This window comes from Eschrichtius robustus, chromosome 3 (genome assembly GCF_028021215.1).
Source record: "Eschrichtius robustus isolate mEscRob2 chromosome 3, mEscRob2.pri, whole genome shotgun sequence".
Taxonomy (NCBI): domain Eukaryota; kingdom Metazoa; phylum Chordata; class Mammalia; order Artiodactyla; family Eschrichtiidae; genus Eschrichtius; species Eschrichtius robustus.
Window position 1 is genome coordinate 26,467,541 of NC_090826.1, and position 17,296 is coordinate 26,484,836.

At 44.6% G+C, this 17,296-nt stretch overlaps 1 protein-coding gene across 5 annotated transcripts in view; it reads left to right on the forward strand.

Moving 5' to 3' along the window:
• The window catches only part of AZIN2 (antizyme inhibitor 2), a 35,504-nt gene extending 18,743 nt beyond the window's left edge, over positions 1 to 16,761 (forward strand). For 3 of the 5 annotated variants that reach the window (XM_068539443.1, XM_068539445.1, XM_068539444.1), the window contains exons 10-12: positions 12,955 to 13,169; positions 15,174 to 15,281; positions 16,276 to 16,761. In XM_068539443.1, coding sequence (XP_068395544.1) covers positions 12,955 to 13,169; positions 15,174 to 15,281; positions 16,276 to 16,414 — 462 coding nt within the window. In that variant the 3' untranslated portion in view covers positions 16,415 to 16,761. The remainder of the gene's footprint in view (positions 1 to 12,954; positions 13,170 to 15,173; positions 15,282 to 16,275) is intronic. The other 2 variants (XM_068539446.1, XM_068539447.1) reach the window with 1 other exon arrangement.
• The last annotated feature ends 535 nt before the right edge of the window (positions 16,762 to 17,296 follow it).

Here is a 17,296-nt window from a genome sequence, read left to right on the forward strand (position 1 = left end):
CTTGGGGGCAGAGTTCATGTCTTATTCATCTTTGATTACCTGTCTGCTGCCAAAGAGCAAGCTCTTGACTATTGATACTTTCCTATAAAATGATGGCCTCTCTATAAAATCACCGCCTCCTTGTAAAATCTCACCATCATTGGGCATTTGGGCGTTGCTAATTTTTGGTTATTCTTATTCATGTTTCTATGAGTACTCCCTCTGCCTAGAATGCTCTTTGTTAGTCTCTTTGTATGCTGGCTCAATGCACATGCTTAAAGTATGTTCCCTTTTAAAAACTATTTTGTTTTCTTTTTTTATACATCTTTATTGGAGTATAATTGCTTCACAATACTGTGTTAGTTTCTGTTGTACAATGAAGTGAATCAGCCATATGCATACATATATCCCCATGTCCCCTCCCTCTTGAGCTTCCCTCCCACTCTCCCTATCCCACCCCTCTAGGTTGTCGCAAAGCACCAAGCTCATCTCCCTGTGCTATGCGGCTGCTTCCCACTAGCTATCTATTTTACATTTGGTAGTGTGCATATGTCAGTGCTTCTCTCACTTCGCCCCAGCTTTCCCCTCCGCCACCCCCGTCTCTTGTATAGGACTACCGGGTAAAATGATTTGAGCATTTTTATGCCTCTTGATACGTATTGTCAGATTGTTTTCCTCAAAGCTTGGACCAGTATGTATTGCTACCATTTGTACCATTTCACAATAAGCTCACCAGCATTATGTGCTGTGACCATTTTCTTTTTTCTATTTTTCCTTTATATTTAAAAAATTTAAAATTTATTTGGCTGTGTTGGGTCTTTGTTGCTGTGCGGGCTTTCTCTAGTTGTGGCGAGCGGGGGCTACTCTTCGCTGCGGTGTGCAGGCTTCTAATTGTGGCGGCTTCTCTTGCTGCGGAGCACGGGCTCTAGGCGTGCAGGCTTCAGTAGTTGCAGCACTTGGGCTCAGTAGTTGCAGCACGTGGGCTCTAGGGCATGCGGGCTTCAGTAGTTGTGGTGCGTGGGTTTGGTAGCTGTGGCTTGTGGGCTGTAGAGTGCAGGCTCAGTAGTTGTGGCGCACGGGTTTGGTTGCTTCATGGCATGTGGGATCTTCCCGGACCAGGGATCGAACCCGTGTCCCCTGCATTGGCAGGCGGATTCTTAAGCACTGCGCCACCAGGGAAGTCCATGACCTTTTTCTTGTTGGCTAATTTATCTGAAATGGTATACCTCAATATTTCTTTCATTCTTGTTTCTTTGACGAGGATAAAGCTTTTTTTTTTTTTTGGTTTATTTTATTCCCTTTGATGTCAATGTCTTTTTTCTTTTTTTAAGTGATCCTTTTTTTTAAAAAATAAATAAATTTATTTATCTATTTATTTTTGGCTGTGTTGGGTCTTCCTTGCTGCGCGAGATTTCTCTAGTTGTGGCGAGCGGGGGTTACTCTTCATTGCGGCACGTGAGCTTCTCATTGTGGTGGCTTCTCTTGTTGCAGAGCATGGGCTCTAGGTGCGCGGGCTTCAGTAGTTGTGACACATGGGCTCAGTAGTTGTGGTTTGCAGGCTCTAGAGCGCAGGCTCGGTAGTTGTGGCTCACGGGCCTAGTCGCTCCGCGGCATGTGGGATCTTCCCAGACCAGGGATTGAACCCACGTCCCCTGCATTGGCAGGCGGATTCTTAACCACTGCGCCACCAGGGAAGTCCCGTCAATATATTTTTATATCCTCTGTTCGCCTAATTTGGGAGGTCTTAAAGTTTTTTTTTTTTTTCTTGCAAATGAAGATGAGCCTGCATATGCATGTGTGTATGTATTTAATATAATATTTGATACATATATTTTTTCTTAATCTGATGGTTTATTATTTTAGTTTTGTGATTCTTTGTTATTCTTTCATAGAAGTTTCAACACACAACACACTATCATATATCTTAACTAAGTGTGCTGCAATTAATAGTAAGGAAATTTGTCTCTAACTGCTCTGTGAGTTACAGATTACCATATATATGGTGTATATATATAACAAATAGAATATTTATGGAGAAAAATTTAGCACAAACAGTAAAGTAAAATAACCCACTAATCCCACCATTCAGAGACAACAATTGTTAAAATTTACTTTCATTCCTGTTTTTGTTTTTTTAAGTGTCATAGTGCACATTGTTTTTAACTTAAAAAAAATTATATACAATGAGACATGGTTTTCTTTACTGATATGTTAGGTGGACTCTATAAACATTTTAAATGTTCACTGAGTGGTCTAAAATGACGTATATTTAGGGTATAAAGATGCAGTTCAATAAATGGGTATTAGCACTTCATAAATGCAAGGTATAGTTAGGTGTGGGGAGGGACCCAGAGGGGGCAAGTACCATGGGAGTTTTACGAGAATCTTGGGAAGCAAAATTCAGGGTACAAGCTCTAGTTGCCCCACTCTGTACAGAGACACGCCCCCTTGCCAAGATTGGGCTTTCTTACTTGTCATTGTATTTTTTTTTTTTTTTAGCATCACTTTTTATTTGACAATGCTTCTCAAGTACTTTAACATATCAAACAGGCCTAATTAGTTTAACATCTCCCTTTTATAAGGAGAGATAGCAAATCTTTTGAGGTGTTCCCTCTGCTGGGAGGGGAAAGGGTTTTTCCACTGCAGCACAAGAGGGATGCACATAGGCCAACTGTCCTGTGTTGGCTCTCAGGAGAGACCCACTGACCATGGGGGACTGATGCTTACTATGGAAGCTGATCTTACTCTGTATCTTTTTGACTCTATCTGTATTTGACTGTATTGTGTTTTTCTTTGTGACTCTGATACCAAGATGCAGTAGGCAGAAGTGTCCTCCCCTGGGATTAATAACCAGTGCATGGTACTTTTCTCCCTTGGGATAAGTACAAACAACAGGTGGGCTTGAATTGCTTCTAGAGCTGCATTTTTGTTCTTTTTTTTTTTTTTTTTCACACACACACACACTGTATTTTATTTTTACAAGAGATAAATAGACTGACACCAAGCATTGTACATGGATGACCACAACAAAAGCAAAAATGATTGCAATTACCAAACACGAAACACACTCATACTATGTCATAATATTGACATTCAGTCCGGTAATCCTCCACTGTAACAGCTCCTTTACTTTGCAGTGAAAATTGATTTTGTCATTGTATTTTATTCTAATTATTTCTGGTTTAAAAAGTGTGAATCCGTATGGAATATATTGCAGTAGAACTTGTCAGGTCTGGATCTGGTTAGTTCTTGTCTTAAAAATTCTTAAGTAATGATTTCTAACGCTTTTTTGTTTTATTTCTGCTTTGCCATACTGTACATTAATTTTATTTTCTTTTCAATGATCTCTAGTTTTTATCCCATTCTTTTGACAACAGCTTTGTGCTATGTTTAGAAAACTGGTAGGGTGCCTTCTATTTCCAGCAATGTGGTAGACTAGATACTCCAAACAGCCTCCCCACTGACAACAAAGAAAACTGTGTCCTGACTTAAGAGATAGCAGGGAATCTTCAGAGGTCAAAAAATAAGTGAAAGCAGGAATCTCCATTTCACTTAGAGTAAAAGCCAGTCAACTCACCAGCCTGAGGGATCCTTTTTCAATGAAAGTCAAATCATGTCTCTTTTCTACCTAAAACCCTTCTTTGGCTCCTGTCTCACTCCATATTAAAGCCAGAGCCCTTCCAGTAGCTCCCGCAGCCCTTTGTGATCTGACCCTGTTTCCTCTCTGACCACCTCCCCCACCCTCTTCACCTTGCTCACCCCACTCTAATCATACCAGCCTCCTTGCAGTTCCTTGAACTCACCCAGCATGTTCCTGCCTCAGCATCTTTGCACCAGCTTTCCCCTCTGCCTGGATCACTTCTCTTCTAGGTACCACACTGGTTCACTCCTCACCTCCTTTAGGTCCTTGCCCTAAAGGAGGCCTACCCTGACACCTTACACCTTATTTAATATTATACCTGTACCCCCCACCTGGTCTGTTTTTTTAAATTACTTTATAACACAGTATATAACTTCTTTATTTTGTTTTCCTCCCTCCTGCTAGACTATAAACTCCGTGAGGACAAGGATCTTTGTCTATTTTGTTCACTAGTGTGTCCCAAGCACATACAACAGTGACTATTCAAATATGTGTTAAGTGAATTAATTAATCCAGAGAGAAAACCTAACTCTGAAACTGGCTTTCTCTCTGGGAGGTGTATACTGAATCCTTTTAGCACTGATCTTCAGTTTTCATAGTTGTGTGTGTTCCTAGGGACTAGTCAAGATAGAGAATATGATAGGATCCCTCACATAAACCTGGGAACCCTGAAAAAGTACATAATCATTAGTGTAAGAGAATATTAGGAAAAACTCCCACAGAGGAGGACAGCAAGAAAACTTGTCTGTTTTGATCTTATTAGTAGTTGGAAGAGAGCAAAAAAATGAGAATTTGAAACCACAAGCTGGCCTTTTCTTGGGTTTGTTGCCCAAATTCGTATTAACTGTGTGGTCTGAAAAACCTCAAGCCTAGAATTCATTTTATCTTGCAGAAGCAAACACAAATTCTCTCTGGAGGAGGACTCCTCAACCTAGGCTTTTAAAAATTCTCACAGATAAAGTTCCAAGGTACATGAGATCACAATAAAAAATCACAAAACACAAAGAAACAAGTCACCATGAGGGGAAACCAGCAGAAGCAATAGACAGCAGATTCAAACCTGCAATTACTACATGTACTGGAATTATCAGATGCTAAAAATAAAAATATTTACAATGTTTAAAGAAATAAGAAATTGAAAATATGACCCAAAAGTAAGCAAATATAAAAACATGAACTAGCAGATTTTTAAAAGGACCAAATAGAACTTCTAGAAATGAAATATATGAAAATTGAAATTATGCACAGGGTAAGAAAGATATTAGAGACAGTTGAAGAGAGAATTAGGGAATGGGAAGATAGAGCTGAAGAAACTATGCAAATGTAGCACAAAGAGACAGAGATAGAATAGAAAATAAGAAAGGCAAAGGAAGTGGTAGATAGAATGAGAAGGCATAATGTCTAATCATAGTTTCAGGAAGCGATTGTATCAGGATACAGAAACGAGACAAGTAATTTGAACAGGGGAATTTTAATATAAAGAATTGCTAACTTTAAAGATGGTTAATTACTAAAAAGGATAAAAGCAGTTACTACCCCTGGTAAGGGAGAGTGAAAAAGGAAGAAACTTAGAGGAGGGCTTCTCCCTCCAAGGCTGAGATTGAAACCTTTGAAGAGAGGCTGTGGCTATGCAGCCTACCAGTGGCAAAGAAACTTTCAGAGGGTTCCCAACACAACTGCATCACAGAAGCAGCAGCCTGCTGCGGAGTGGAGGGAAGCTTGTTGGACTGTGCAGGCCAAAGTTGAACTGTGGGGGCCACTGAAGTGAATGCAACCAGACCCTCATACCCTGAGCCAGAGGTGGCCACACAGAAAACATCAGGCTAAAAGGAGGAAAGTCCCTTCTTCCTGATCTGTTCTTGCAGTGTCTTTCCAGCAACTTCTATTGACAAAGCCTAACATAGAGATGGATAGTAAAGAAGAAATGTCTTACTCCAGCATCACAAACCAGGGCAAAGAAGAGTGGATTTGGAGCTGAGAGGCAAAATAAATAAATTAAAATTAAAAAAATTAATAGCTGGCAGAGAGTTAATAAAATGAAAGAGAGGAACACTTATTCTTAGATTTGGGAAATCCAACAAATTCCAAGTATGTTACCTAAAAATAAATCCATACCTAGACAACATATTAGTGAAACTGAATACCAAAGACAAGGAGAAGATCATAAAACTAGTGAGAGAAATGAGACAGATAGAAGAATACCTGTAGAAGAATGTTAATTAGACTTACAGCTTATTTTTTTCCTGTAACAATGGAAGGCAGAAGATAGTGGAATAGCAGCTTCAGTCTATCAACCTAGAATTTTATATCCAGCAAAATTGTTTTTCAAGAATGAGTATGAAACATAGGCATTTTCTGACAAGCAAATACTGAGAGATAGATCTTCACTAAAGGAAATTCTAAAGGATATATTTCAGACATAAGGAAAATTATCCAGATGGATGGTCTGAGTTGCAGGAAGGAATGATGAGCAAAGGTACGTAAATATGTGGGTATATTTAAAGGATCACTGACTGGTACGAGCACCACCAACAACAACAATTACGTGACTAGAACAAGACACTGAAGTTTATTTTACTCTTATGCAACTGTCTGGATGCAGGCAATTCAGAGCTGGTATAGTGGTTTCATATTCACATGGAACCATATGGCTTTCAGTTGTACCTGTTTCTAGGTGTTGCCCCCATCTTGGTAGGTGCAATTTGAAGCTCCAGCCATTATAGGAAATAAGAGAAGTCCCTCTGCCAGTTGTCTTTCAAGGAAATTTCCTGAAAGTACTTATGCTTTTATCTTATGGCCATAACTACCTGCAAGGGAAGTTGAGAAATACAGTCTTTATTCTAGGTGGACATGTGCCCAGCAAACATTGAAGGTTGGAATTGCTGGGGGTAGGCAACTAGCAGCCTCTGTCACAAACGAGATAGACTAAAACACTGGATAGCAATAGAATGTAAGTTGGGAGGCAGAGTGACCAAGTTGGTCTTCTAAGATTTTGAATTGTTTGAGCAGAAGGTAAAGATATCGATTAATTTTAGACTTTATGTTAGGTATGCATGTTAAAATGTAAATGTCTAGAGTAACCACTAAAATAGTAGAAGTTTATTAAAATAGTTTGGTTTGGAGAGTGGCATAAAAACATAGACCAGCAAAACATAGTTGAGAGCACAAAAAAGATCCACATATATCTGGAAACTTGATTTTGACAGCACTTGCAAAGCATATCGTTGGGAATTGTTTAATATATGATGCTAGACCACCTGATTGTCCATATGCAAAAAATGAAACTGGATCCCTATCTTACACCATACATATATATCAATTCCAGAGACCAATATAGGAGAGTATCAGTTTGGCCTTGAAATAGGAAAAAACAGTGAAGAATATCTTTAAAACCAAAAAGGAAAAGACTGATATTTGTCTACATTAAAATGAAGAGTTTCAGCTCATCTGTTAGTGAAAGGAAGGAGGCAATCATAAAGTGGGAGAAAAATACTGAAACACATATATAATTGATAAGGGATTAGTAGACAGAATATATGAAGGATTCTTAAAAAGGAAACAGAGACAAATAAGAATCTTACGAAAATAAGGGAAAAAAAGTGAAGCAGAAAGCAATAGAAATAGGGGCAAAAGACTTTAACAGGCAGTTCACAGAAGAGGAAAGCCAAATAGAAAATGCAAAGGTGCTCAACCTCATTGGTAATCAAGGAAACGCAAAGTAAAAGTAAAACAAGATACATCTTCTACCAACTAGATTAGAAAAAAATTAAAAGCATGACAATATCAAGTGTTGGTGGCATATAGAGAGTTGGATCTCTTAGATACTGGCTAGGTGGAGTTGGTATTTCTACTTTGGGAAACAAGTTGGCATTATTTAGGTAAAGTTAGACGTGTATACTCTCCCAGCAAGTTCGTAGGTATATATTGCATAGAAACTCTGGGCATGTGTATTTGAAGAGATGTCAGAATGTTCACAGGAGCAATTTATATAATACAAAACGTTGGAAACAACCTTAATGTTGTCTTGATGCTGGGTAATAATTAAATAAATTACAGTGTATTCCATACAATGAATTCTATGCAGCTTATTGTGAATTATATCTACATGCATCAGTTGGATGAATCTTGGGAATGTAAGTTTCAAATAAACAAAAAAGCAAGTTGCAGAGATTACATACCCTATATTTCCAATCATATACATTTAAAAAAGTGCAAAATCAAATTCTAAATTGTTTAGGGTTAGGTATACTTATGGAAAAGAAAGTAAAGCAAAAGAATAATGAAAACAAAATTCAGGATAATGGTTACCTCTGGAGGGGTTTGGGAAGGGACATGTCATTGGGATGGGGATTTCAAAGATAGAGGAAATGTTCTATTTCTTTAGCTGGGCAGTGGGCACACAGATATTCATTTTATCATTATTCTTTTTATTTTACACATGATACAAATGTCCTTTTGTATGAATTAAACATTTAACAAAAAATTGAGTCTGTCACTGCTACTTATTAATATTCTGTGATAGCCTCATGTTTATTTTTTGTCATATTGTTTCTAACGTTTCGAAAAATAGCCTGGGAGTTTTAATTAGTCGTAGCATATTTAATCTACCTATTACATTGGAGAGAATTCTCTTTTTTGCTTTACAAAGCTTTTCTAGCTAGGAGAGGGTAGAGCTCTTGTATTTTATCTCTCCTTTTAAGGTTTTATTATTTTCTTTGAATAAGTATTATTGTGGCCCAAGTACATCCCTGAGTTTAGTAATGCTTTCATTACTGTCGTGAGTGAAGACGGTCCCCTGTGTGTTTGAGCTAAGACACTGGCTTGCATGCTGAAACTCACTGAGCTCCTCTAGTAACTACCTCTCTCCCCTTTGTTTTCCCGGTGGGCAAGTGTTATCTGCAATGTGGTATTTTATTTCTTCATTTTCTCTATATTGTTTCTTTTTTCCCTGCTAGCCATTGCCAGCATTTCTCATGCTATATAAAATAGAAATGATGACAGAAAGCTTCAGACTTGGAGTCAGAAGATGTGGGTCTGAGTCCTGGCTCTGCCATATAGTAGCTGAGTAACATTAGGCAAATTACTTAACCTCTCTGGGCCCTGTTTCTCTCGTTTCTTCATCTGGAAAATGAGGGGGCTTAACTTTAATTACTAAGGTTGCTTCTAGTTCTGAAATGAAGCCATTCTAGTGTATCTCCATTAAGTTAGAGTTGGCTCCTTATTTTAAATAGTTTCTCATCATTGTGGGGTTTAGTTTTGTCTGTAGTTTTAATCAAGAAGAGATGCTATAGGCTATTGAACGCCATGTTGACATGTATTGGGAAAATTTAATTTGAATTGTTGATCTATATTTTCCATATTATGATGAAGCCAGTGATTGCCTTGCTCATATCATCCCTGCCTTCCATTTAGAGACAAATTATCTGATCATTGAAAGTGATTCTTTGAATATGAGTGTGGATTTGATTAGCTAGGGATTCATTTTGGATTTGTTGTTGTTTGTTTTTTAAAAATTATTTATTTATTTATTTAGTTTTGGCTGTGTTGGGTCTTCGTTTCTGTGCGAGGGCTTTCTCTATTTGTGGCAAGCGGGGGCCACTCTTCATCGCGGTGCGCGGGCCTCTCACTGTCGCGGCCTCTCTTGTTGCGGAGCACAGGCTCCAGACGCGCAGGCTCAGTAGTTGTGGCGCACGGGCTTAGTTGCTCCGCGGCATGTGGGATCCTCCCAGACCAGGGCTCGAACCCGTGTCCCCTGCATTGGCAGGCAGACTCTCAACCACTGTGCCAGCAGGGAAGCCCCTCATTTTGGATTTTTGCCTGTATGTTCACGAGTGAGATTTTTTTTTTTGTTTAAATCCATCCCTTCTTTTTTTTTTTTTTAGAAATGCTCTTTTTTTTTAAATTTTTATTTTTATTTATTTATTTATTTATTTATTTATGGCTGTGTTGGGTCTTCGTTTCTGTGCGAGGGCTTTCTCTAGTTGCGGCTAGTGGGGGCCACTCTTCATCGCGGTGCGCGGGCCTCTCACCATCGCGGCCTCTCTTGTTGCGGAGCACAGGCTCCAGATGTGCAGGCTCAGTAATTGTGGCTCACGGGCCTAGTTGCTCCGCGGCATGTGGGATCCTCCCAGACCAGGGCTCGAACCCGTGTCCCCTGCATTGGCAGGCAGACTCCCAACCGCTGCGCCACCAGGGAAGCCCCCACGAGTGAGATTTTGATCATAGGCTTTTATTCTGTTTCCTCTTTTTCCTTTTTGTGTGCAGCCCTTGCTCATCCCATTTTTTTTCCCTTTGAAAATATTTCTGTACACTTTATGCAGTATAGGAGTTAATTGATTTATTCTTTAAAAGTTGGAGAACTATTTAGGGATTCCATCAGAGCCATGTGCCATTCTAAATGTTTCACCTTGTTTCATCTGTGGGTCTGCTCATCTATTGGGCCTCTTTGAGGAAAGCAGCCATTCAGGTGCAGCTAGGAGGCACCTTGTCTGGGATCACCTGGAATTCTGCTGCTAACCCCCTCCAGAACCTGGAGCAGGTCATTTCTTCTGAGTTTTCTCATCTGTAACATGGGAATTGCAACTGCCTCCCAGATGAGGTGTGAAGTAGCGGTGGGCATGCTTTGTAAAGTAGAAACCCCCTGCCCTCTCTCTCAGAGGGGGCCCTAGTAGCAGACTGGGCATCTTACATTTTTATAGGTGCCTGTCCATTTCCATTCAGTGTTCTGACTCATCAACAGAGCTGAGACTTACAAGCCTGTCCCCACATGCTTTTGGAACATTTATTTTGCATATTCCTTTTTTTTTTTTAAAGTTTGGTTTTAAATGATAATTGCATTATTTCCTGTGAAGTTTTAAAATCTTTCTTTTCCATCCATTTTTAATTTATACCACTATTAAGAAGTGAGAGAACTCTGATTATAACTCAAGGGTTCCTTTTCTTTTTTATTGTGGAAGAATCTTTGGAACCTATTTTCTTAAGGATCCTCATGGATACAATTATATAGCATTTCCTCTCACAATTCTTTAAAAGTTAGCTTGTTTTTTTTTGTTTTATTGTTTTAATTTTTTAAAAATTATTTATTTATTTGGCTGCATTGGGTCTTTGTTCCTGCGCGCGGGCGAGCGGTGGCTACTCTTCGTTGTGGTGCGTGGGCTTCTCATTGCGGTGGCTTCTCTTGTTGCGGAGTATAGGCTCTAGGCACGCGGGCTTCAGTAGTTGTGGCACGCGGGCTCAGTAGTTGTGGCTCGCGGGCTCTAGAGCGCAGGCTCAGTAGTTGTGGCACACGGGCTTAGTTGCCCTACGGCATGTGGGATCTTCCCGGACCAGGGCTCGAACCCGTGTCCCCTGCATTGGCAGGTGGATTCTTAACCACTGCGCCACCAGGGAAGTCCCTAGCTTATTGTTTTTTAACAACTGGAGCTAAGGGAAATAATTCAGAGCAACTAAGATGAATTTTACTCATTAACAAGAAGCTTGTGAACAAGCTTGTTAAGTTATATGAACAAGGATGTATTGGTTTGTCTCGCTTTCCTAGGATGTGAGCTTCATGAGCACAAGAACTTTGTTTTTTTGTGTGTGTGTTCACTGATGCATCCGCAGCTCCTAGATCAGAGCCTGGCATATAGTAGGTGCTTAATAAGTACCTATTGAATGAATTAATGCGTATAGGATAGTTCTCATGTTTGATTTTAATAACATGCATGTTTTTCTTTATTAATGAGACAATGGCTTATGCATTAACTTTTTGTCAACTATGAGTATTATTTCTGCTTATGGCACCCATGACTCTTCTCAGTCTGACTCATTCCTGCTCCTGGCTGAGGTACTGAAACACCTTTCCTTCATCCTCCATTGGTTTCCTCCGCTGCCTCCTTCTAGGCTCTTTGATGGCTTCCATTCGTACCTTCTTTTTGGCTCTTTCTCTTTCTCATCACTCATGTATTCCCTATTCATTTATTCATTCATTCACTTAAGAAATATTATTGACAAAAGCACCTACTGTATGCCAGACTGCTAGGCTTGGAGGAGATGGGGGTAAACAAGACTGTCGTGATCTCTGGACTCATGGAATTTATTGTCTGACAGGGAAGATAGGCCTGGGTGATACATTTCATAAATATCTAATCACAAATCATAGTACATGCTATGACGACAAAGCTTGGGGAGCCTTAGGAAAGCTTCCATGAGGAAGCTGAGATCTAAAGGAAAATTAGGAGTTGGTAGGTTTGGAGCCTCAGGGAATAGCATGGGGATGGCTGGGGGTGGGGCAAGGGAAGCAGGGTTTACCTGGGGAGCCCAGAGCAGCTGGACTAACTGGAACGAGGGGCTTTCGAGGGCACGATTCAGCCAGGATTCGCTCCTGTCCATCTTTCAGTCATGACTCCTCCTCTAGGACCTGCCTGGCAGGATCCCTACACTGTGACAAACTGCACTGATATCTTGGTTGTCCGCAAATGGCCTATGTTACAGATTTCTTTCCTGGATTTGGAAGTCACTTAAAAAAAAATAAAAATTTTATGTCATTGTTAGTTGTGCCTTTGGGTAAGTCACTTAACCTCTCAGAACCTTAGTTTCCCTGAAATGGGAGTAATTCTATCTACCCTGTGAGGTCCTCTGTGACCTCTGGCAGGTCACCCTGTGACTGTCTGTGGGAGGCCTGTCTTCCTCACCAGACTGAGAGCCTGAGGGAGGGAGGGAGGGAGGGTCTAACTCACTGGTGTGCTTTTGGCTCCTGTTACCAGGTCTGGCATGGAAGGAGGGGATCGTGGAGGCCTGCATAGAAGAAGGAGCCCCAGGGCTGGGCCCAGAGGACAATCTCTGATTTGAGGGAGGGGGAAGGGCTGCAGAGGGGGGGACCCACCCAGGGTCTGGAAAGCGGAAGACACACCAGTGAAGGCCGAAGCTGGGAGCTGACAGCAACACCAACAATAGTAAAGATAGTGCTAACTTACTGGGCCCTTGCCACGTGCCAGACACTGTTCTACATGCTCTACCTATACTCATTTATCCTTTCAGTAGCCCTGTGAGGTAGGTACTGTTATTATTCCCATTTTACAAATGAGCAAACTGAGGCACAGAGGGATAAAGTATCTTGCCCAAGGTCACACAGCTAGCAAGTATTGGAGCCTGGATGTAAGACCAGGCACTGTGGCTTCAGAGTGTAGGAAGCAATGAATGCAGAGAAGTGGGAGGGCCTTAACTGCAGGCTCGGAGGCCCATCAAGTCTTTATTCTACTGGCTCTGGGAGCCATGCAGGCTTCGGAGGGAGGGGGTGCTCAGGCTGTGCACGTATGCCCAGGAAAGCTGACCGTTGTCATCGCTCTCTCCTGCAGAAACCATCCATGGAGCAGCCCCTGTACAGCAGCAGCCTATGGGGCCCAGTGGTCGATGGCTGTGACTGCATAGCTGAGGGCCTGTGGTTGCCGCAACTACATGTAGGGGACTGGCTGGTGTTTGAGAACATGGGCGCCTACACCGTGGGCATGGGTTCCCTCCTCGGGGGCGCCCAGACCTGCCGCATCACCTATGCCATGTCCCGGGTGGCCTGGTAAGGGGGCCCTGCTGGGAAATGGAGTGGGGGGAGAAGGGAGCAGCCTGGGCAGAAGCAATGAGGGGAACCCCAGGTTTGGGTCCCTGCTCCTGTGTAACCCAATGTGACAAGTAGCTCTTGGCTGCTGATTCCAAGTGAGGCCTGTACTTGGCTGTGGCCGTGAATGAGACTGAGCTTCCCTTGAGGAGCTCAGAGTCCCGTGAGAGACACAGAAGCAGACAGACACTCCTGATAATGCAGTGCTGGAGGGAGGGGGGCAGGCTCTGGAGGCTTAGAGCCCCACCCCCATCCCAAGGCCCAGATCTACCTCCCTGAGGAAGGAAGGATGAAGCCAAAGCCTGGTGGACGAGTGGGAGTTAGGTGGCAGGAGGGGCGGGAAGGGGGTTCCAGGCAGAAGGAACAGGGAGCGAGCATAACTTCAGGAAACTACACGAGGTTGGTCAGGGCTGGAGAAGGAGCAGGGCTGGATCTGGGAAGGGCCTTGAAGGCAAGTTGAGAGCTTTGAGCAGCAGCAAGCAGGGACTGGTTCGAAGCCTGAAAGACCACTCTAACTACTGGGTGGATTCAGGGAAGACAAGGGCAGATGTAGATAGAGCTGATCACTTGGGTGGCTGCTTTGTGACCCGGGAAAGACAAAGACTCGCCTGCTCACTGAGCTTGCCCACGCCAGGCCAGCAGTGGGATCCAGTGAGGCCAGATGGAAAGAAATTCACATTTGTTGAAACTTTCTATCAGGCCCTACATTAGGCACCTTTTGACAATTTCCTTTTACCCACACAAACAGAGGTCACTTGCTTGAGGTCGCACAGCTGGTCGGTGATGAAGAGGCCCCCTCTTTGGGGGCTGGGGCAGTTGGGAGGGGCTTTTATGCTGGGCCCTCAGGAGTGAGTGCAGCCTGTGTCCCCAGGGACATGCTGGGTTCCTGAGCCTCTTCCCTGCACCCCCCACCCCCGCCCACCCCCGCCGGAACAGTGCTACCAAATGCCAGGCCTGACGGGGCTCAGTATCAAAGTTGCATGTCATTTATCCAGTCAACAAACCTGTTGTTTCTACTCCCTGCAGGGGCACAGGATAGGCTGATGCCACCATTTTGACATCAGGGGTGTTTTGACAAGGCCTAAAAAACCAAAGTCAAAAAACAATAATCACACAGACTTCCTTATCCCATCCTGGCACCATCACCAGCAAACACAGTCGGATGAGGTTGCAGGGAGTCAGATGCACTCATTACTTAGGAACACAAAATTTTGATGTATTGAAATGGCCATGTCAAAAAATTCCCCATATTAAAGGGGCCTCATCAAAACGTCCTACTTTAGAGTCTGGCTCTGTGCTGGGTCCTGGGGGGTAAAAGAGCATCTGAGAACGTGGTGAGCCAAGGTGCGGACCGGCATACACAGACCCTGGCATAGAGAGTGCCAAGGTCACTAGGGAGGGAGGGCCAGCGGGCTGGGGAGGGTGGTCAGGGCTGCTTCTCAGGAGGCCTGATGGGTATGGAGGGCCAGGCGAGCTGACAGGAGGGTGGTCTGGGCCAGAAGGGGTAGGGGCTTCAGAGTCCAGTCCATCCAAAGAATTTTTAGTAGCTCTGGCTGGTTGGAGTGGCCTGTGGGGAAGAATGGATCAAGAAGGACCATGGAGGCCCAGGTTGGACTTGATCTTGAAGGCAGTAGGGAGCCAGTGAGGGGTTCTAAGAAACTTATCTTTCAAAACCCATTTTGAAAGATAAGGAGACAGAGGCTCAGACAGAGGGTGCTTGGCCCAGAGGACCTCCCACCTGGAAGGGAACGGCCTGACTGGACTCTGCAAAGATACTGACTACTGATTTGCTGCTGAATTGCACATATTGGCAAAGAGGGAGGCCTTCCTGCAGGTGGGGGACTGGAATAGGCTGGAAGCATGAAGGGAGGGAAGGGAAGATGTAGATGGAAGAGGGAGGGTTTTGTGGGGAAGCAGAACTTGGCAGAAGTAAAGGACAGGCTGTCATGCTGCCCCTACCCCCAGGCCTCTTGACGCTGAAGCCAGTGCTCTTTCCCTGTCCTCCTACCCGGCGTCCACCCCTCCTCACCAAGTGTTTACCATGTGCCAGCCTGCTGTTGGGGCCACGAGGCAGTGAGTAACTCAGACGTATTCCCTACCCTGCTATAGCTGGAGGAATGTCAGGGAAGCAGGCATTGAACCCTTGTTGCTATGAAGGAGTACACTGGGCTGTGGGACTCAGCGAACGGTTGATGATGCAGGCAGAGGCCGGATGTGCACAGGCCTAGGATGAGACGTGAGCCCAGAAGATGGCTGCTGTGGCCGGCAACCAGGCAGCCCTGTTGTGTGTGATGGGAGAGGCTGGCAGGGGCCAGATCTTGTGGGGCCTGAGAGTGGAGGGAAACTGCTGGCGACTCAAGAGCAGGGGTTTGCATTTTGGGAAGTGAACCTGGGTCAGAATTGTCCAGAGGGGGCAAGAGCAGATCAGGGAGACTGCACTTTCCCGGCTAGAGATGGTGGTCTCAGCGGGAACAGAGAGCAGCAGGTACCGTTGAGGATGCTCAGGAACTAGGCTCAGCAGGGATCTCCTGGCTGTGGGAAGAAGACAACCTGTGGCAAGAGCAGGAGCCGTTTATTAGCGTGGGGATGTAGGAGAAACAGCCTGTAGAGTTTTTGAGGGGAGGCAGATGATTTTTTTAAAGTACTAAGCTTGGGATATGAAGAATGTGGGCACTGAAGTGAGCGTTGGGTTGAGTCCTAGTTCTACCACCTTCTAGGGTAGAAGATGTGACCTTGGGCAGGTAACTTCTGAGTCTCAATTTCCTCAGAGTAAAATGGGGACGATAATGTCACCCTTACAGGGTTTTGGGAGGATACTAGATACTGTAAGTAAAGTGCCTGGCACAATAGTGGGCATATCAGTGAGTGTGGGTTCCTCTCCCTTGTGGGGGTAGACTATGGGGAGAAGGGAGCAGCGGAGGAAGAAGGGGCGGCAGGCCTCCCCCCGCCCCTGCCCCTGGGTTCTGCGGCCCCAGTGGCGCCAGGTCTTCCAGTGCAGTGGCCATCAGGAGTTCCTGGCCTGCGGGCCCCGTGCTGGCTGCCTCCAGGGACCCCCTCTCACTTGCAGGGAAGCCCTGCGAGGGCAGCTGCTGCCTGCAGAACAGGACGAGGACGCCGAGGGCATGTGCAAGCCTCTGTCCTGTGGCTGGGAGATCACAGACACCTTGTGCATGGGCCCTGTCTTCACCCCGGCAAGCATCATGTGAGCGGGACCCGTCCCCCCCCCACCCCGAGAACCCCAGCGGGGCCGCAGAGATGCCTCCGGGAGCGGAGGGGAAGGTGGCAATCAGGAGCACCCTCTGGCCAGGACTCCGGCGCTCGCTCTGCCGGCCCCGCGCTCCCCCTGCAGTGTTTCTGCCCTGTAAATAGGAACAGTCTTACGCTCCCTGTAATTCAAGTATGCAACATAAATCCTGTCCCTTCCAGCTGTGTCTGCCTCCTCTGCAGCGCCAGGGGCCCGGTCAGCCAGGTATGGGGGTGTTCTTGGGGTCTCCCTTGGTCTCCTTCCCACCTTTGTAAATATGAAGTGAATAAATATTTAGGTTGTTTAATACGCCAGTGGAACCCGGCGGTTCAATCCACGAAGCAGCCTGCGTGAGGCCAGGACTTCCCCACCCTACTATGATAACCCCATGCCCTCTGCTTCGGTCCTGACCCGCTGCAGTGTGGGCACCTCCCACTGCCACCCAGCTTCCTGACTCATCTCTCTCGTCTTCACAAGCTTCCATGCCTGGCTTCATGAGGAAGGGGGAGCTGTCAGGGGCTGGGGTCGGGGTCACGGTTGTCTCCGTGCGGCACCGGGGCTGCAGCTCATGGCTGGTGAGGGGCTTCTGTGTGAACCCAACAGCCAGCTTAAGTCCCGGCCCAAAGTGGGGAAAACTGAATATTTGACACCGCTTTTGGAAATTCATACCAAAGATAAAGAGCAAAGAGGTGGGTCCCTGGGAGGTTCTGAGGAGACCCTGTACCCTTCCTCTCCTTGCAGGTCAGCAAGGCAATCAGAGTAATGCAAATATGTGCTGGTTGGTTTTGCTTATTCAGGCAGTAATTGTTAGAACATGGTTGGCCACAGACTACTGCCACATCCA